Source organism: Bidens hawaiensis, unplaced genomic scaffold, assembly GCF_021521415.1.
Source record: "Bidens hawaiensis isolate Kalapana, Puna unplaced genomic scaffold, B.hawaiensis_p1.1 tig00012956_1, whole genome shotgun sequence".
Lineage (NCBI taxonomy): Eukaryota > Viridiplantae > Streptophyta > Magnoliopsida > Asterales > Asteraceae > Bidens > Bidens hawaiensis.
The window spans coordinates 71746-93734 of NW_027492084.1; the positions used below are offsets into that span (position 1 = coordinate 71746).

The window sequence follows — 21989 nt, forward strand, 5'->3', positions numbered from 1 at the left end:
TACCATAGCATTGCTATTGGTGGGATATACTGAGTACGATGATGATGATGATGATGATGATGATGTTTAGGCTCGCGGGCCAGCTCAGCTCGCAAAGTAATACTAGGGCTCCAACTCAATTCTTAAGCAAGCTTATTTTTAAGCTTTGAGCTCGTTTTACCCTGGCTCGATTAGAGCTTTTAGCTAGCTGGTTACGAATAGCTCACGAGCAACTTGGCCCGTTTACACCCCGCCCCACTCAAATTATACAAGTTAGTAAGTACCTTCCTCACAAGACTCAACAAACCTAACAGCATCCATAGTAGTAACATGCTCCATCACAACCTTCAGTTTTGGCAACTTTTTTATCAACGGTTTTAGAACCCTATCAATAAATACCTGTTCACGTTCAAATATGTCGATCTCGGGATCCGTAACTTCTCCATGAACCTTGACATATCATCAACATAACCATAATAATAATATAAGTTTTTTTTAATTAATTAATTACAAGACTTGTATTACTGGACAGTTAAAGATGTAGAAAATAAAAATACCAGAAGGGGCATATTCTGATTAACCAATTCTTCCAAAACAGGTAAACAATTCCCGAATAGATCAGTTACACCGTCTTGAGAATTTGTAGTGGCACCAGCAGGGTACAGCTTCACACGATACACAACCCCACTCTCTCCTGTCAATCACATAAGTTAATAAAACAACTTATGGGTTTGGGATTTATAATATACCCGATTACCCGGCCAGATTACCCGATAACATTGACCGATTTACGCGATTATATACCAATGTACACCACATAATCTTTTTTTATTTATATATATTATCCTATATACATATATATTATATTTTAATTTCTGAAAAATATTATCAATTAGTTAAAAAACTGACATTTGATAATTGCATGTTCTAGTTAGTTGGTTGCCACATGCAAATTTAGCTACGCAAATCATTAAGGGGGTGTTTGGCCTAGCTTTTATTTTTAAGCTTATGCTTATATATAATATTAACTTATAGCTTTTTTTTATATTATTTGATAAGCTATTTTTAAGTGTTTGGATTAGCTTATATTCTACAAGTTAATTATGTGTCTTAATAAGTTGTTAAATCCAACATTCTTTAATTTGTTAGAGTAATAATTACTAATCCACCACCATTTGAGAACAAATGAGTAATTTACACCCTTAAACAAATAAGCTTCTATCAAATAAGCTAAAAACCCATCTTCAAATAAGCTTCTTAAAATGAGCTTATATAAGCTAATAAGCATAAGCTTAAAAAGCTAAACCAAACACCAAGTTAAGCTTATTTTGTAAAAAAAAAGCTAAAAAAACTATAAGCTTGATTAAAAAAGCTAGGCCAAACACCCCCTAGATGTAACAATTGAATATTGAGTTATTCAATAACACATTTATAAATAATGCAAACAATAATAATAAGAGTTTAATTAAAGGTAAAACAAACAAAGTCTCACTTGCTAGTTTGATTTCATTTGGAGTTGTTTTATCAGTTAAATATAGTGTCATCAATGGAGTGAAGTGAATATTAATAATATTCCGTTGCAGTGCTTTCAAGATGGAATCGCGATATGCGACAGCCGCAGCGGTAGTTGTCACTGGCGGTTTCAAATTTGGCATGATTATTGCCCTTCCAAATTGCTTTGCACTATATGGATACTATAATAATTAGAAAATAATTTATTTATTGAAAAATGTAATGTAGTTAATAAGTAAGTAATAACCTGTGAGAGACAACAGCTTGAAGAAGTTGACCATCACGAAGATGAAGATGCCAATCTTCCGGTTGAGTAATACAAAGTTCCATTTGCAGCTACCTTTAAAACCTCTGATTGATATATAATATAATGAATTTAATGATCTTGAGGTCATAAATTTTATTGATGTTATGTTATGTTTTTCTCTTGAATGACTAAATTATAGATTTTACATTTGCAAGTCATAAAAACATTGACAAAAAAGAATGCACAGTATAAATAACAGAAGCAATGTAAATGTTAATGTAACAGATCCAGAATGTGTTATGCCGGTCAAAGTGTATTTTGCTAAATATCATAAAAGTTAAACCTTACCTGAGACAAGAGTCAGATCGGTGGTCCAATACGTATTGTATTGTCGGTGGACTTACTAACGAGTGAGTCAACGCTTGGTTCTAATTTACAAATCCAGTTTGCTTCAAACCAACGCTTAATTAATAAGTGATAGTAATCAGATTAGAGATTGGTAATTGGGCTTAAACAGGATTACAACACTTGAGGTCCACTTTTCAGAATTTTATGAATAACCTTTTCTTTTCAATGGCTAATTTGGATCACTAATGAGTTACTGCCTCACCTGTTCATCCCTATTCTCAAGTACCTGAGACCACCTTTAGGAGAAAACTCACCATAGATGAGAAAACCCTTCGATCCTACCTGAAATAATCTATTTTTTTCTTTTATTTTTTGTCTTGGATGGTACTGAAACCAAGACATCCTCTTTTTAAATTAAAGTATTTGAGTGTCTCACATTTGCTATTCTATTGATTCTTTTTTTTTTTTGCTAATTTCACCCGTTGTTAGGCCAAGACCACTATTTAATCTGATCGGGTCTTTTTTTTTGGTGTTGGCCCTCTAAAATATCAACATTCCACCATTGAAAAACAGCCTTGTCCTCAAGGTTGTCTATGAAAGTAGGGTACCGGTACACACACTATAGACCGATGATGTTCTCCCATTTATCTTCTATTGTCCTCAAATTGAGAAACTATCCGTCTTCTTTTGGCTCTGTATTTGATCTTTAGTGTAAGAATAAATATATGGATATGTATATTTATATATGACAATCATTATCATTTATATAATAATTAGATCAAAATATTAAATTATACCTTATAATTATATTAGCCAAGTAATTATTAATGGACCAAATTACCCTTTCTTGCTAATCAAGGGTTTCCCCTTGGGTGTATATAAATATATGGGAGAGGCTAATTAACATCACATGGCATAACCCTAAGCCTGACACAAAATTCGTCACCCTCTCTCCCTCTATATTATTCGGTTTCTCAAGAACCCTAATCCCCATCACTAGTATACATCCTAAAGGGGAACTCGACCAGGCTGACTATCATGTCGTGTGAATCTTTCTCATCAGCCGTAGCTTCTCTCTCTGTTGTGACAAGTATGTTTTAGTTGTAGGTTTATCATAATATTCATGTTTTCTTTGACATACATGAAGAACTGATCAACATGTGGTATCAGAGTGATGTTGATTAATGAGTTCTTCATGTCTTCCATTAACTCAGGATCTAAACCGGAAAACATGGACTAAAACCTGATAAACCCTAACAATTTTCGGTTTTCATCAATTCGTTTTATTTATTTTTTAATAAAAATCCGAAAATAAACAAAGCCTAAAATTTTTCTTTTTTTAAAACTCGTATCTGATATAAACTTACGGTTTTCGAAATTTGGTAAATTAATGATCTTCGTGTTCATGACAGTATTTCGAAGCCCCAATATAATCTAGTTCAAGATCTAGATTGTAATAAAGTTTGACTAATTTTTTTTATTAAGATTAGACCAAGATATTTTGAATTATGTAAACTTAATAAAGGAATTACTTTGTAAATAATTGTCACACCCCAAAACATGGCCTGGAAGTGTGAAGCATACGTTGGTACCACTTTTGTTAATATATCAGAGTTACGTTCATTTAGCGGAAGACTTGTAAACATGTAGATTAAATTTATAATATTTACATACAAAAGACGGGATATAAAAGTTTCCCGTTTAGTGTTTAAAAAATTACTTGTTTTACAAAACCACCATTTTAATAACTTAAGTTACTACAAAACAAATCCGAGCCATCGGATATTCATAGCACTTTGTCACTCCAAGCGCTATCCTTGTTCACCTGCAAAATGTAGTAAAATACGTCAGCAACGAATGTTGGTGAACACGCTGACGCTAAAATAATTTCTTTTATTTTATTACCCCTTGAGATTATGCCTGCCTCGGCCCATCGTGGCTTAGGAATAACAAAGTCAAACAACACAATTATAAATTCGAGCCTCTACACTAGGTCACCTCAGCAAACACCGCAGCGTTCGACTTAGTTAAGTACCCGTAAGTATACACATGGCCGTGCTTCCTATTGGAAAGCGTCCTACGACCAAGCGTGGTGAGATGTGCCCACCGTGTACTACCACATATGTAAGGATCCAGACACACATATACTACAGCCTGAGGGCTAGGCTTGTACTCTTATTTATAACGGTTTTAGGAACACATAGTTCATTGTAAAAAATTTTCATATAACATGTTTGACTCATTTGAAAACAAGTTTTTATAAGTTTGGGGGCGTATTCACCTTTTTTCTTTGGGATCGACTTCAACACCGTCCGAGGGTCTTTCCCTTGCTATCTCGCACCTATAGTACGAGTATAACCATTTTTCAGTCGGATATACAATCCGGCATAAGACCTTTAGACTTATTTTATATCTCTACCTCGATGAACCTTTAGTTCATAAATCAATTTTACTTAAAACCTTTAGTTTAAAAGTAGTTATAAACCTTTAGTTTATTTATATAAACCCGACGTTTCTTCTTCTCTAAGAAACGTATTATTTTCTTTTATTATTTAAGAATACCCATTATTACTTAAATAATAATTTCATAACAAAGAATATATATACTTGCACACACACACACACACACATATATATCATAACATATCTTTTACTCTTTCTTTGTTATGTTTTCTTTTATTTTCTTTTATCGAGATGTCGAGTATAACCTCGACTTAAGGTTTAAGCTTTATAATATTTTATTATTATATTTATTGGCGTTCAGCCTTACCTTTAAAGGCTTATAAAAACCCTAACGATTCGAGCAGCACTCCAACGCTACTTTACTTCTCGATAAACTCTTTTTCTCGACACTCCTTCCTTGACGCGCAAATCAATGAACGCCAATCTCCAACACTTGTTGGCACGCTTCTTGAGACTTATTGCCATAACAAACGCCTTCTTGGTATGTGGGTGGATGGTGGCACGTACTTCGAGGAAATGTCGATGCGGAAATTAAAGATCGGGACACGCTTATCGAGGAATTATGGCACGATTATCGAGGTGGATCGAGTATGTGATTATGATATTGTAGAGAGATGTTAGAGAGAGAGTTGATGGCTGGATTTTGGTGTGTCAAATGAAGATCCCGGACTTGCTATTTATAGGCAAAATCTGGAGTCCCATCGCGGTACGCGGAGGCCTCCTGGGCACCCGTCGCGTACCGTGACGTAGCCCTGGCCAGTCACACCATAGGTCTGCCACTTGTCACCACGTGGCAGACGGTGTGCCACGTGTTGACACGTGGCGACCAGTGTGCCACGTGTGGCCACGTGGCAGGCCACGCGTCTCGTTGTCAGACACCCCATCGCGTATCGCGATGGGTCTCTCTGCTGATCCATCACGTAGTGTTGGTGCATAATGTCAGTAGTTCATAGTCTAGTGTCTGTAATCCAGTCTGTAATGTTAATTGTGTTTTGTTTATGTTTATGCGAAGTTACTGACAAGTTCGCTTATCAGGCGAACTTGTTAGTCAAGCGAAGTTAGCAACAACTTCGCCTGAACATATCAGGCGAAGTTGTCGTGTATTTATACACTAGGTCACGGCTTGTTTAGAGTTTTTTAAGGTAATCATATACAGACGTGTGTGAGTCGAGAGACGTGAGAACCAGAGAGTATTGAGTCTGTATTCAGTGATTATATCACGTGTTTCATTTATAATATAACGCGTGTTCGTTTATTCGTATCGTGTGTTTGTTTGATTCGTGTTCTACGCTCGTAACAACCTACGCAGGGATTCCGCACCTGTGTAGATCGAGATATCCCGTGCAGATCCATCCAGGGAACTTACAATTGGTATCAGAGCTATTGCTCAATTGTGTGGTTCGGGATATTCACGCGGGTGTAGAAATCGTCCCGTTTCGACTATTCGCGGGACGTGTTTTCTGTGTTTTTGTGTCATTCTTACCTCCTACCATCGTATTCAACCCTTTACACCGTCAAAAACCTCGAAAAACCCAGAAATCAGATCTGTAGAAACTTCGTGTTCATCAGGCGAAGTTGCCGTCACTGTTCGTAGGGTTTCGGCGAAGATATAAGGTTAAGCGAAGTTACCACAACTTCGCCTACCTTCTCAAGTTCGCCTAACTCAAGCGAAGTTCTATACAACTCTGCCTACCTCCTAAGTTCGCTTACCTCAAGCGAAGTTAAGAATCAGCGAAGTTCTTCAGCGAAGTTAAGACTTAAGCGAAGTTATCCGTAACTTCGCCTACAGTACTTTTCAGAAGATTTTTTTTTTTGTTTTTCGGGTTTCTTAGTTTTTGAGAAAGATGTCGTCAATTAACATCTCAGAGTTAGTTAAGATGGAAGTAGAAGCAGGGTCAGCTACTAAGGCCCCAAAGTTGCTTAAAGGAACCGACTTCGTTGCTTGGAAGAATCGGTTCAAACAATATGTCAAGTACCAGGATGCGAAAATGTGGGTATGCATCCAGGATGGTTATATTCCACCAACTATGGAGTACGAAGGTCGTGATCAGATCAAAAAGTACAGCAAAATGGAAGAAGAAGAGAAAAAGATGTATGAGGTCGAGAGCAAGGCTCATGCTGCTATCACTATGGCTCTTCCATAAGAGATCCTTCATACTTTTAGAAAGTACAAGACAGCAAGAGAGCTTTGGGAAGCTCTTGAGAACCGGTTTGAAGGAAATGTGGGAATCCGTGCTTCGAAGATCAAATTGCTCAAAACTCAATTCTCGGTCTTCAAGTATCTGAAAAACGAATCACTTGATGATATCATCACCAGATATTATCATCTGATGACTGAACTCGGCAACTATTCAATTGCATACAAAGAAGATGAGATTGTTGAGAAGCTTCTTGATGCTCTCCCACTAAAATGGGAGATGTATACTGTGTTGATGAGAGAAGATAAAGACTTTGCTGACTATGACCTTGAGACAGCAGTTAACAAGCTCCGAACCTTAGAGCTTAACATGGTTAGAAAGGAGACACCTACGGATCAGGTTCAAGATCCAGGTATGTATGGTGCTAAAGTCAACTCTAGTTCAGGTTCGAAGACTGAATCAGCTGCCTACTACTCGAAGGGAGAGTCGGGCGCCAACTCATCACATGAGGGGCATGTGTCAGTCAACACGAATGGTGATGTTTGCTTTGTAGCAGGTGGATCTAGTGCATCTAAACCGCAAGCAAGCAAGAGTAGTTGCTCTCCAAGTATTCCTAGCAACAACTACTCTAAGATGCCTATAAGTGTTAAATTTGCTGAAGAGCAGTTTGCTCTCTATGCTTCTTTTATTGCTTCCTATGAGAACTACATTCAGGGGAAGATTGTTGATCCAGCTATGTTGGATGAAGACTATGACCAGATTGATGCTGATGATCTGGAAGAAATGGATCTGCAATGGCAGATGGCTATGATCGTGAGAAGAGTGAAACGGTTTATGAAAAAGACCGGAAGAAAGTTTGTCGGTGGAAGGCCAGGGTTTGACAAGACGAAGGTAAGATGCTACAACTGTCAGCAAAATGGCCACTTTGCTAAGGAGTGCAGAAATGAGCGTGTAGAACGTGGTCAAGGCAAGTCTACACAGCATAATGGGGGTAGTAAAGATTATAGTGCCATGATTTCCAGAGAAGATGGTGAATATAACTGGAACCTGCATTCTGAAGAAATCTTTGAACAGGCAAATTTGGCGAATGTGGAAAATGAAGAAAGTGAGAAAGCTACTGGAGAAGAAAAAGCTTTCATGGATGATGCTAAAGACCAGCTCTCCGAGGTATGTTCTAAACCTACTTGTTCTAAATGTGAAAACTTGTCTGAGCAATTAGCAACTATAACTGATTAGTATGTTAGTTTGGATGCTGAGTTTAAAACTCTAAAAGAAGATCATCATTTTACAAAAGCAAGAGAAAATAGCTATAAAGTTAAAATAAAAGCTTGTGAAAAAGATATTAAAAGTCTAAAAGCAAAACTTGCTGAAAAAATTCAAGTGATTGATCTAAGCTATGAAGTTTTGGAAGAAAAAACCAAACTAATAGCTAAAAGAGAAAAACAGATTGCTGATCACCAGGTGAAAGTGGTGGAACTGAATAGAAAACTTGAGCAGTTCAGAAATTCCTCTGCTATTCTTGATCACCTTGTTAGTGATCAAGGTTCCTCAGTTAAGAGGGGAGGAATTGGTTATCATGAGGTTCCACCACCTTATAATCACAATTACACTTTTAATCCTAGTAATCAGAAATCTGTTGACTTTGAGGTTGTTCAGACAGTTCCAATTAAGGTAACTAGTAAAGAACCAGATGTTAGTAGAGGCGAAACAAGTCCGCCTGTGTCAAGTGTTAAAATTTATGTTCCGAGTCCGGTCTCATCAGATTCGGATAAGTCATTCTAGTCGGGTAAGACAAAGGAGGAGGTTGTATTACCAAATAGTGGAGAGAAAGATAAAATAACTAAAAAGAGTTCTCCGCTAAACCCTTATGTCCCACCATATGTGAGACGAACGGGCGGTAGTACAGCCTCGACATCCAAAACAACTGTTGAAAAGAAAGTTGAGCATAGGTGTTGTTTTAGGTGTAATCAATTAGGGCACCTAATTGCAGATTACCCTCTGAAGCAGCGATTCAGAGGTGTGAGGCATACCAAAACTGAGACTAAGCCTAATGGTAATTATAATACTGGTAAAAGTGAAAACCATTCAAAATTCAGAAATCAGACTAATTCAGGTTTTCAAAGAAACCAATCTCAGTTTCACACTGCTGATAACCAAACAGTAAGTTATAATTCTTTCAATTCACAAAGGTTTGGAAGGCCTCATAATCAATCTACAAGGAGGTATACTAATAGGACTTACAGGAATTATACAGAGACTAACTTTGGAAAGCCAAAGTTCGGGATGTATAGATCCAAGACCAATTGGTCTTGGGTCCCTAGATTCTAATCTTTTGCTTTAATCGTGCAGGAACAGTTGAACAGGGCTGCCAATAATCTTTGGGTTGTGGATAGCGGCTGTTCCCGGCACATGACGGGTAACAAAATCTTGTTACACAATTTGAAACCTGTTCAATGAGGGAGAGTGAGCTTTGCTGGAGAAAGTGGAGGCAAGATTACAGGAATGGGAACGGTGTCTAATGGAAAGATGACTCTAGAGAAAGTAAACTTTGTCAAAGAATTGAAGCACAATCTGCTGAGTGTGTCGCAGATCTGTGATAAGGAGTACACCGTACATTTTACAAAGAATGAGGAGATTGTGTTGCATCCTGGTTTTCAGATACCAGAGGAGTGGATTGTGATGAAGGCTCCACGTGAGAGGAATATGTATATTATGGATATGAGGTCGACTGAAATGGCCACGGAAGAATCATGCCTTATGCACATTCATCTTCGGAAGATGAACCACATTGTCAAGAATGGACTTGTGCTGGGCGTTCCCTTGAAAAGTTTCAACTTTGAAGACAAATGTCTAGCGTGCAAGAAGGGAAAGCAGCACAAGAAATCCCATCACACCAAGAAGGTCAATTCTATTGTCAGTACTCTAGAATTGCTTCACATGGATCTCTTCGGTCCCATGAATGCAAAAAGTCTAGGAGGTACTTCTTATTGCTTGGTGATCACTGATGATTACTCACGATATTCGTGGGTATATTTCCTGAAATCAAAAGATGAAACGGCTCAGATGGTGAAGAATTTGATTACCAAAGTTGAGAACGTTATGGATAAAAGGGTTAAGTTCATCAGGAGTGACAATGGAACGGAGTTCAAGAATTATGAAATGGAGATCTTCTGCCTTCAGAAAGGGATTGAGCACCAGTACAGCGCTCCATATACTCCGCAACAGAATGGAGTGGCTGAGAGGAAGAATAGAACGTTAATTGAAGGAGCCAGAACTATGCTGGCTGATTCGAAGCTTCCTGTGGTGTTCTGGGCTGAAGCTGTTGCTACAGCCTGTTATATCCTGAATAGAGTCTTGACTGTTAAAAGACTTAATAAAACGTGTTATGAGCTTATGCATGGGAGGAAGCCCAACTTGAGTGGTCTTGAACCATTCGGGTCCCCTTGTTCGATTTTAAAGACAAATTCTAAATTTGGTGAAGTAGCCGATGAAGGAATCTTAGTCGGTTATGTTGTTGGGACTCCCAACAGAAGTGTCTTTAATACATCGACCGGCAAGGTTGAGGTGGTGTGTAACACCGATATCACAAGTTACAAACCACCAAAACCAAGCAACGGACCTGCTGAGTTTTTCGACTATGATAGACTTTTTAAGTCTTTTAACATACCTTATTTGGATAGTGCAGAAGTAGAAGAAAGAGTTGCTACGAAGATGATCCTTGATGAGGAAGAAAATCTAGTGCAAAGACAGCTGTTTGATAAATGTCAACCCTCCTCATCAAATGCTATCGATACCCCTGCTGCCTCTCCTGAAGAAGAATTTTTCAATCCGTTTCACTCTCAGCAAGGAACAACCATTGACGAGCTCTCTTCTAACTTGGAAGACAATTTGCATGTCGGTTCGGTTCCGACCACTAGAATTCATAAAGATCACCCTTTGGAGAATGTGATTGGTGATGTGTCCTCCGGTGTACAAACAAGACGTAGCTTGAATGAGCACACCTGTGTTTACACAAGCATTAAGGAGACAGGCATAATCAACGAATGCTTGTACACCTGCTTTATCAGCCAGATTGAACCAAAGAATTATCAAATGGCTTTAAAGGACAGCTTGTGGGTCGAAGCCATGCAAGAAGAGCTGGCTCAATTCAAGAAAATGGAAGTTTGGACTTTGGTTGAAAAACCAAATAATGTGCATGCGATAGGCACAAAATGGGTTTTTAAGTGCAAGAGAGATGAGAAAGGGATTATTATAAGAAACAAGGCGAGGCTAGTCGTTAAAGGTTTTAATCAACAAGAGGGGATTGATTATAATGAAGTGTTCGCTCCTGTGGCAAGATTGGAAGCCATTAGATTGTTTTTGGCATTTGCTGCTTATAAGAAGATGAAGGTATTTCAGTTAGACGTGAAAAGTGCGTTCTTAAATGGGAAAGTTGATGAGGTTGTGTACGTTGAGCAACCTCCGGGTTTTCCTGACCCAGACTTTCCAGACCACGTGTACAAGTTAAGCAAGGCGTTGTATGGACTACATCAGGCACCTCGTGCCTGGTACTCAACCTTATCAGATTACTTGCTTGAAAATGGGTTTGAAAGAGGGAAGATAGATAGCACGTTGTTCTTCAAGAGAGAAGGAAGCGACTTCCTGCTGGTGCAAGTCTACGTGGATGACATTATCTTTGCTGCATCAAAAGTCTCCATGTGTCAGGAGTTTGAGGCCGTCATGAAGAAAAGGTTTGAAATGAGTGCTATGGGTGAACTAACTTTCTTTTTAGGATTGCAGGTTGATCAGAAGAAGGATGGGATGTTCATTCATCAGACCAAGTTTGTCCATGATGTGCTCAAACGCTTCAAGATGGAGGACAGCACTCCATTCGATACTCCAATCTGCGTCAACCATAAATTGGGTGCTGAGACACACAATGACGCAGATGTGGACCCAACTCAGTATCGGGCTATTATAGGTTCTTTAATGTACTTAACTGCTTCTAGGCCTGATATTATGTTTGCAGTTTGTCTTTGTGCTCGTTTTCAGGCAAACCCAAAGGAATCTCACATGAAGGGTGTGAAGAGGATCTTGCGATATCTCAAAGGCAAACCTAAGCTGGGGTTGTGGTACGCGAAGGGAGGAGACTTGGAGTTGGTAGCTTACACAGATTCTGATTATGGAGGGTGCAATCAGAGTCGGAAGTCAACTACTGGAGGATGTCAGTTTCTAGGAGGCAGATTAGTGTCCTGGCAATGCAAGAAGCAGACATCAGTTGCCATTTCAACATGTGAGGCAGAATACATGGCAGCATCCAACTGCTGCTCCCAGGCTCTGTGGATTCAACAACAGTTACGCGACTATGGTCCGAATTTCTCACTTACTCCAATTTGTATTGATAACACTGCTGCGATCTCAGTAACTAATAATCCCGTAAAGCACAGTAAAACTAAACATATTGACATACGTCATCATTTTATACGAGATTATGCTGAGAAGAAACTGATTGTGCTTGAAAAGGTGGATACGCTTGATAATTTCGCTGATTTATATACTAAAGCGTTTGACAAATCAAGATTTCAAAACCTTGTTGAGTTGAATGGGATGATCAATCCCGAGTAACCATGCTTTTTGTGCATATATATATAAAAAAAAAATGTCACTATCGCTTAAAATTATGTCGGTTACCTCAGTTTGAAGGACATATCCTCGGATATGTTTGGTCCTCATTTTCTACTTGTAGAGTTTGAGGGTTGCCATTAACCAGATGACTGAATGTGACCGGGGTGGTTTATGATGTGTTTTTATTCTTTCGCTGAAAATTAGTCGTTCATACTTAGTTAGAAGGACACATACTTGTATGTGGTCGGTCCAGCGGATCCATTGGATCCTCAGGATAACCGTTTACCTGAAGACTTTGAACTGATCGGGGCGATTGAAGTCAAAAAAATTTTTTTAGGGAAATGAAATTATTTTTCAAGTCTACTACTTCGTAAGAAGTTCTGTTACTATGTTTTAACAGAAAATTGATCCAACCTTGGAAAATGATAGATTTACTGATTCTGTGTGCTTAACTAGTGAAGTTATTAGGCTTAAAAGGCTTTAGAACAGTCATTGTATGTCATGGTAGCTTTTTATGGTGCGTAAAAGTAGAAATGATACTAACTAAATCTACTCGATTTTATGTGGAAACTTCTTAAGAGTTCTGCATGTCTTCATATATATCTTTCCGAATGATAGGCAGAAAAGCGATTACCCAATCATACACGAGCCTGTTAGTGTTCTGATTCCCATGAAGAAAGCGTGTCAGGAGACTGCAGTGATCCAGATTCGGGACTTGCAGTTGTTCTCTATGTGTTTGATAAAAAAAAAAAAAAATTTATAAGTCATTGAGACATTCTTTAACTTGAAATGTCAATCATGATGTAAGAAAGAGAACGGGAAGCAGAGTTTAAAGATCGAAGAATACTTACAACTTAATCAGACACTACGGGTCGAAGTCAATTCGGGGTGACTTGGGGAAAGACAAATACGCTTTGAGAATAGATAGGAGGCATCATAATCTTTGAGTTGTTGCCCACTTAATTTTTGAGCTTAATTGAACTTAACTCGTATCACAGAAACGATGAAAACCATCTTAAGTTATTTACCTGCCTACAACCTGTTTCTTTATGTCATAATACAGCTAAACATGGATCTATGTGACAGTCACGTAATTAGTATGATTTCTGTTCGGATCTTTTCTAAAACGTAGTAGTCCCTGTCAAGACTGAAATTTGATCCCTTGTACTTTAATTTTTAAAAGTTTTTCGTACTTAGGTAGTTTATGATTTTATAACTGGTTACTTGGACTTGATCGTGTCATTTAATTCTTAAAGGGAAGTTTTTAAAACTTAATTGCAAAATGTTCAAACTATAGGGGTTTATTTTGTAAAATCGGCAAACTTGTGAATAACTTCGCCCTAGGCGAAGTTATCCACAATTTCGCCTGTGTAACTCCGCCCCTATATAAAGAATACTTAAGGTCAAACAGTTCATTATTTTCTGAAATTCGGCGAACTTATTCTCTCGATTAATCCAACGAACTTGTCCCTTTTCCAGCGAACTTATCGTTTTTTTCGATCCTTGTGCTTATTTTTCCAGTTTCCGTTTCGATTTCAAGGTGTGTGTTGTCATTATATCGTATAATCCTTGTTCTCTGATGTTAATCAGTGGTCGTTTCAACCCGGTTATGGACCTCGGACCGTCGGACTGTTCAATCGAATTTTTCAAAAATTGTTTTACGTGGTTCTAATCAGTTTGATCGTCTAAATAACCTTAAAATCATGTGTTTCGGACCCCTCAATCGTCAAACTAACCATGAAACATCAGATTTCCGAGTTTGAATCTGCTTACTGTTGCCGATTCATATTCAGGCGAACTTATAGGTTAAGCGAAGTTATCCGTAACTTCGCCTAAGGTTTAACTTCGCCTGATAATGAATTATGCAACAGTATATGAGGCGATGTTGTGGTTAGGCGAAGTTATCATTAACTTCGCCTGGACCTTTTACTTAAAAGTTAATAGACGAAGTTACAGTTGAAGCGAAGTTGTTTACCAACTTCGCCCCACCTTTAACTTCGCCTATACAGAATAATCACAACTTCGCTCATGGTAACAGGCGAACTTGTGATTCGCTTTGACGTTTATCTAACTTAACCTGTTTGTTGCAGATATGGCTGCTATTGCTGGAGCAGGTGGTGCAGGCGGTGATGACGGAGGTGATCAACAAAGACAGTTCTTCCTGGGTCACAACATGTATATCACCTTAGACCCGGAAGCGAGCGGAGTTGATGATTTCCGCGAAATCATCACATTCCTTTTACGCTCGAGGATATTCCACGCCATTACAACAACTCTGCCGATATCCTTACCCAACATTGAGGATTTCTGGCAGACCGTGGAATACGACTGTAGAGTCGAACCCCCGGTGATGCGCGCAACAGTCAACGGTCAGATGGTTCAGTTCTCTTCTGAACATATCCGGGCGGCTCTGCGGTTTGGAAACGAGACAAGGGATGACCCGACAGAGTTTGTAGCTCCTTTTCGCGATGGAGCATTTTTGAGGATGGGTTATTCAGGTCCCTTGGGGGATTCGCAGAGAAGGAAGGGATTCCTACTTGACCAGTGGCGCTTTCTCATGCATGTTATGATAGTATGCATGTCAGGGAGAAAGGCGGGCACTGATGGCATGGGCGCGACCATGCAGTCAGCGATGACTGCTCTGACATACAACAAGCGATTCAGCTTTAGTCAGATGGTCTTTATGAGATTGATCGTCAACGAAGAGCGATGGCGCGTGAGCGATTCATCATGTATCCAAGTTTCCTACAAATGATCATGAATCATGTTGCTCCAACACTTCCTCAGCATCGTCCGATCCGATATGTAGAGAGTGTGAACAAACGGATCTTCGCCCAGTGTCGATCCTCCAGTGCGAGGAGCAAACCTGAGCTTCGTCCTCGCCATACTCCACTTTTTGGGTACTTAATCAACCCGGAGTATGTGCCTGCTCTTGGGGATGAGTTTAGGGACCCGGCACCACAACAGGCAGGAGCACCTCAAGCTATACCTGCTGCTCCTGTTGTGTCACCGGAGGAGGAAGTGGACCTTGATGCAGAATTTGGTGGTCAAGGCTTCTTTGATATGGATCGGGTGGATCCAGAGGAGAACGTTCAGGTCCAGGTTGAATGTGCCTCGACTGTGCATGTTACTAGGGCAGCTACAACGGTGGATGGCTCAGATTCTGATGATGAAGTGGCAGAGGCGAGAAGGATTATGGTGACTTGAGAAAGACTACATGGGAAAAGAAAGAGAACAGATGATGATGACGAGTCAGACTTTGAGGAAGAGGTACAACAACTGATAAGAAGGTCAAGAAGGGAACGGATAGGTGCAGGATCAGGAGCCGGTGAAAGCTCTAGGGTGGTACGTTTCACTCCACCAGCACTATCCGGTATGACAATGGTTCCCTCATCCCTACAGGTTACAAGGCCAAGCGCTACGGGTGTTCCCGTGGTGGCTACCTCATCTACATTTGGCCTTCCACCCACTACTTTCCAACTTTCGGCTCCCGTGATCGTTTCGTTGCCGCCTCCGACCGTTACTCCATCGGAGGTCGTGGCACGCTTTATTGAGTCGACTGTTGTGGCCACTGCAGGGCTAACGGTGACGATACCACCTGCGGTTACGTCTATTTCTACTTCTGAGGTCCCGGTGACATCGGAAATCCCTCCTCAGTACACTCAAGTCATTTCACATATGAGGTTCGATTTCGATGCAACCCTCTCAGACTCAGAACGAATAGCAGCACTTGAACGGGTCGTGGCAGAACAATCAAGGGTGAATCTTATCCAGACCCAGGCTATTCAACGCCTAGTTGCAGAGAATCAGATGCAGTCGTCGCTGCTGGTAGAACATGGAAAGATCATAGATGCTCTGAAGGAGTTCTTGGCATCTCAGGGGGAGACGAGCTGTAAAGGCGACGAGCTCAGGACAAAGAAGAAGAATGACAGAGACGATGATCCCAATGCATCGAAAGGTGCAGGTGGTGAGTTGCCAAGAACTACTCAAGCTCTTGGGACAACCACAGCTCAGGGGGAGTCTGCAGGTGCAGCTGGCGGTTCTGGTGGTGATGAGGTGGTGATGGTAGATGACGAGGAGATGGGAGATGATGTGATCGATGCCTTGAAGGAGTTGGATGATGATATGTTAGATATTGATTATGTGTGTGATGATGATGTGCTGCCATTAGAAGAAATTGAGAAGATTGGTGCACGGATAGTGATAGAAGATGATGTTGAAGAAGGTGAAATTGTAGAGGAGAATGTTGAACACGAGCTTCCAACCGTTGAGAAGTCGAATGTATGTGAAGATACAGTAGTTGATGATACAGAATGGGAGGAGCAGCCTAGATGGAAGGAAGGCTATGCTCATTGGTTTATCAAAACGAAGAAGCCAGTGGTACCTACAATGTTCAAGAAAAGTTATAATATTAAAGGGTACGCTGAGTCAAAGAAAGGCATTATCTGTTGGTTATATGATGAACAGCTAAAAGTGTTCGTGGTGAAAAGATATGATGGGATCCAATACTTTAAGAGGACGTTGAGATCTCTAAATACCTTACCTGAGTGTGAGGTAAAGGATTTGGCCAGACTGGGGTTGATTAATAGAAGTGATGATAATATGTCCAGAGTTATTGGGAAGATAGTATGGAAAGAAAGTATTAAAGAGAAAAAGTTTGAGTTGCTAAAACCACAGAAAGGGAAATTAGTTGAAGATACTAAAAGAGGAATGAGAGCAGATGGCAAACCTTGGATGGTGATGAAATATAAGCCGATTCGGTGTTTGAAAGAGGTTCCAATGAAGACTATGCCTCAAGATGTGCTGAAAGATCTGAAATGGTGGTATGTGGATTGCCAGACTGCTGAAGCCGTGATGGAAGACGAAGACGAACAAGAAGTGCTAAGAGTGTATGATCCGAAGCATCTTGTTAATTTATCTAAAGCTGATCTGCAGGTGTTAAACGAGAAGAAGATATTCTATATTCCTGCTTGGAAAGGCGAAGCGAGGAAATATCAGCGAGTAGTCACGGTCTGTGTAAGAGAGGGAGTGCATGCATTAAGATTACAAGACAAGTGCTTAAAGATAAAGATATGAAGCTACTGCCAAGGGGGAGTCTGTTGGTGCATAATGTCAGAAGTTCATAGTCTAGTGTCTGTAATCCAGTCTGTAATGTTAATTGTGTTTTGTTTATCTTTAAGCGAAGTTACTGACAAGTTCGCTTATCAGGCGAACTTGTTAGTCAAGCGAAGTTAGCAACAACTTCGCCTGAACATATCAGGCGAAGTTGTCGTGTATTTATACGCTAGGTCACGGCTTGTTTAGAGTTTTTTAAGGTAATCATATACAGACGTGTGTGAGTCGAGAGACGTGAGAACCAGAGAGTATTGAGTCTGTATTCAGTGATTATATCACGTGTTTCGGTTATAATATAACGTGTGTTTGTTTATTCGTATCGTGTGTTTGTTTGATTCGTGTTCTACGCTCGTAACAACCTACGCAGGGATTCCGCACCTGTGTAGATCGAGATATCCCGTGCAGATCCATCCAGGGAACCTACACGTAGCGTGATGGGTCAGAAAATCAGAATTTTTATTTTTAACCATTGGGTTTGGAATTTAGCAATTTAAGTCTTTGGATTCTAGAAAGTTTACATTTTGAACTCGAAATTTTCTCGATGTTACATCCTCCCCACCTTAAAACAAATCTCGTCATCGAGATTGCTTTACAAGAACAAGTGGGGGTATTTCTTTCTCATTTTCGATTCGAGTTCCCATGTATATTCGGGCCCTCTACGCGAGTCCCATTTTACTTTCACAATTTTCAATGTTCCTCTTTTTAATTTCTTTGTTTTCGAATCTTCAATTTGAATAGGACGTTCTACGAATTTTAAGCTTTCATTTATTTCAACGTCTTTTAATGGCATAGCTAAAGATTCATCAGTTAAGCATTTACGTAGATTCGAAACATGGAATACATCGTGTATCCCTTGCATTTCCTCGGGCAGTCGCAAACGGTATGCAACAGTGCCGATTCGTTCAAGTACCTCGAAGGGTCCAACGAATCGAGGACTCAATTTTCCTTTCTTACCGAAGCGAACAACGCCTCTCCAAGGCGAGACCTTTAATAATACTTTGTCACCAACTTTGAATTCCAATGGCTTACGACGGACATCGGCGTAACTCTTTTGGCGATCACGTGCCGTCTTAAGTCGTTCTTGGATTTGGACAATCTTGTCGGTGGTTTCTTGGACTATCTCAGGTCCAGATAATTGATTGTCTCCAGTTTCTGACCAACACACGGGCGTTCTACACTTACGACCATATAACGCCTCAAATGGTGCGGCTTGAATACTTGTGTGATAGCTATTATTATACGAGAATTCCATAAAGGGTAAGTGGTTGTCCCAACTTCCGCCTAAGTCAATCACACAAGCCCGAAGCATGTCCTCCAACGTTTGAATTATCCTTTCGCTTTGCCCATCAGTTTGTGGATGATAGGCGGCGCTAAGGTTTAGCTTTGTGTAGAGTGCTTGTTGGAAGCTTTTCCAGAAATGAGACGTAAAACGACTGTCTCGATCAAAAATTATAGACAACGGTACTCCATGTAAAGCAACGATGTTGTTTACGTAGATATGTGCTAGTCTATTCATTGAGTATGATTCATTGATGGGTAAAAAGTGTGCGGATTTTGTCAATCGATCCACAATAACCCAAATAACATTGTGTTGTCGAGTCGTTTTCGGGAGTTTGGTAATGAAATCCATAGTGATTAACTCCCACTTCCATACGGGAAGTTCGGGTTGCTGAAGCAATCCGAAGGCTTTTGGTGTTCAGCCTTGACTTTCAAACATGTTAGACATTTCGCAACATGCGAAGCGACATCCCTTTTCATCCCATTCCACCAATAGTTAGATTTGAGATTATGATACATTTTGTCGCTTCCGGGATGCATCATATATTTGGAATTATGGGCTTCGTTCAAAATTTTCTCACGCAAGCCTCCAACGATTGGCACCCAAATCCTATTACCGAATCTAAGGATACCATCGTCACCTTTGACTAACGGCCGTTACGTTTTTCGTCAAAGATTTGGTTTTCATTGATTGCTTGAATTTGAGCGGATTTGATTTGTTCGAAAATATCAACTTGAAGTTCTAACCTTAACGCTCGGACTCTTTTTGGCTTTTCGTGCTCTTTACGACTTAAGGCGTCAGCCACAATGTTGGCCTTACCTTCGTGATAGACAATTTCGCAATCATAGTCATTTAGAGTTTCCATCCAGCGTCATTGGCGCATATTAAGCTATTTTTGATCGAAAATGTGCTTTAAGCTTTTGTGATCGGTGTACACGGTAAATCTTACTCAATAGAGATAGTGCCTTTATATCTTAAGTGCAAAGATTATGGCGCCTAACTCTAGATCGTGAGTTGTATAATTCTTTTCGTGTATTTTGAGTTGACGAGAGGCGTAAGCGATTACTTTTTTACGTTGCATTAGTACACATCCCAAGCCGGAGTGAGATGCGTCACTAAATACCACAAAATCCTCAGTACCTTCTGGCAAGGCCAGTATAGGTGCTTGGGTGAGCTTTTGTTTAAGTATATCGAACGCCTCTTGTTGCTTTGTTCCCCACTCATATTTGATGTTCTTGTGAGTTAAGGATGTTAGGGGAACAACGATTCGGGAAAATTTTTCAATGAATCTACGGTAATAGCCGGCCAAACCTAAGAAACTTCGGATCTCGGTTGGCGATTTTGGGATCTCCCACTTAGAGATAGCTTCAATCTTAGCGGGATCGACTTGAATACCGTTGACGTTGATGATGTGACCAAGAAATTGTACCTCGTGTAACCATAACTCGCATTTTGAGAATTTGGCATACAACTTCTCAGTTCTAAGAATTTCAAGCAAAGTTCGGAGATGGACTTCATGATCAGCCTTTGACTTAGAATAAATAAGTATGTCGTCGATAAATACGATAACAAATTTATCCAAGTATGGTTTGAAAATACGATTCATCATGTCAATGAAAGTGGCTGGAGCATTAGTAGGTCCAAACGGCATGATCATGAATTCATAATATCCATACCTTGTTCGAAAGGCAGTCTTTGGAATATCCTCGGATTGGACTTTGAGTTGGTGATAGCCAGAACGAAGATCGATTTTAGAAAAGAAGCTAGCACCCTGAAGTTGGTCGAAAAGATCATCGATTCGAGAGAGTGGATAAAGATTTTTTATTGTGACTTTGTTTAACGCACGATAATCAATACACATACGCATAGATCCATCCTTCTTCTTGACGAATAAGATTGGCGCTGCCCAAGGTGACGAACTCGGTTGAATGAAGCCTTTCTCCAGAAGCTCATTGAGTTGTTTCTTTAACTCCTTCATCTCAGTTGGCGCTAAGCGATACGGAGCCTTGGCAATTGGAGCAGTACCGGGAATGAGATCGATCCTAAACTCTACTTCGCGATCGGGAGGAATTCCGGGAAGTTCATCAGGAAAGATATCGGACAAGTCGGAGACTATAGGTACGTCCTTTATCTCCTTTGGCTTTGATTTTTCAGTGACGTAGGCCATGAATGCTAAGCATACTTGATTTAAATATTTGTTAGCCTTAATCATGGAAATTATGCTAACTTGGCCAGCGTCTTTGTCCCCTTCAATTCGAATCGTTCGTTTATCGGGGGCTTGAAGTTCAATAGGTTTGCTATTGCAGATGATACGGGCATGGTTATCAGATAACCAATCCATACCAAGTACAATGTCAAAACCAGCAAGTGCCATTGGTAAGAGTTTAATAGGCAGAATATAACCAGCTAAGTGAATTTTTCCGTTTTCAAGGGCTTCGGAGATCTTAACGATTTCGCCACTAGCAGTCTCGACGCTTAGAGTTTTATTTAGCTTTATTAAAGGTTCGTTTAATAGAATACAAAAGCTATAATCTATAAAACTTAAATTGGCACCCGAATCGTACAACACTCTAGCATAGGTGTCGTTGACTAGAAACGTACCGGTAATGGTTTCCGGCATGTCAGCGGCTTTCTTTGTGTCGAGTACGAAGACTCGAGCATTTCCCTTCTTGTTCTGGCCACTTCACCCGCACCACCAGTCGCGGGTTTGTTCTTTGGGCACTCGAAACTAAGATGGCCCATCTCTTTGCAATTGTAGCATGTCATCTCTTTCTTCTAGCAATCAACAGCTGCATGACCCGTACGGTTGCATGACTCACAAACCTTTGGAGGCGGAGAGAAATTGCATCGACCCTTGTGGTACCTTCTACATGTCTTGCATGGCGTAACATTTGAATTGAATCGATTTTGGTTTACGTCTTTGCTTTTGAAGTTAGTGCTTCCTCCAGTTCTCCCTTGAGCGGTTGTTGTTGAAACCTTCCTATCATCTTCCTTGTTGCGGATCATACCGCCCATCAGATAACCAGCTAACTTGATGTTACGCCATGCAAGACATGTAGAAGGTACCACAAGGGTCGATGCAATTTCTCTCCGCCTCCAAAGGTTTGTGAGTCATGCAACCGTACGGGTCATGCAGCTGTTGATTGCTAGAAGAAAGAGATGACATGCTACAATTGCAAAGAGATGGGCCATCTTAGTTTCGAGTGCCCAAAGAAAAAACCCGCGACTGGTGGTGCGGGTGAAAGTGGCCAGAACAAGAAGGGAAATGCTTGAGTCTTCGTACTCGACACAAAGGTTTGTGAGT

General features: G+C 40.1%; 1 protein-coding gene across 1 annotated transcript; it reads right to left on the bottom strand.

Moving 5' to 3' along the window:
* Positions 1 to 252: 252 nt before the first annotated feature.
* Positions 253 to 1838, bottom strand: LOC143542757 (dihydroorotase, mitochondrial-like). The gene is made up of 4 exons (XM_077035277.1): positions 1739 to 1838; positions 1472 to 1662; positions 537 to 673; positions 253 to 429 (listed from the first exon to the last, which is right to left on the bottom strand). The coding sequence occupies exons 1-4, from the start codon at positions 1819 to 1821 to the stop codon at positions 253 to 255; spliced, it is 588 nt and encodes a 195-aa protein (XP_076891392.1). The 5' UTR covers positions 1822 to 1838.
* Positions 1839 to 21989: the final 20151 nt, after the last annotated feature.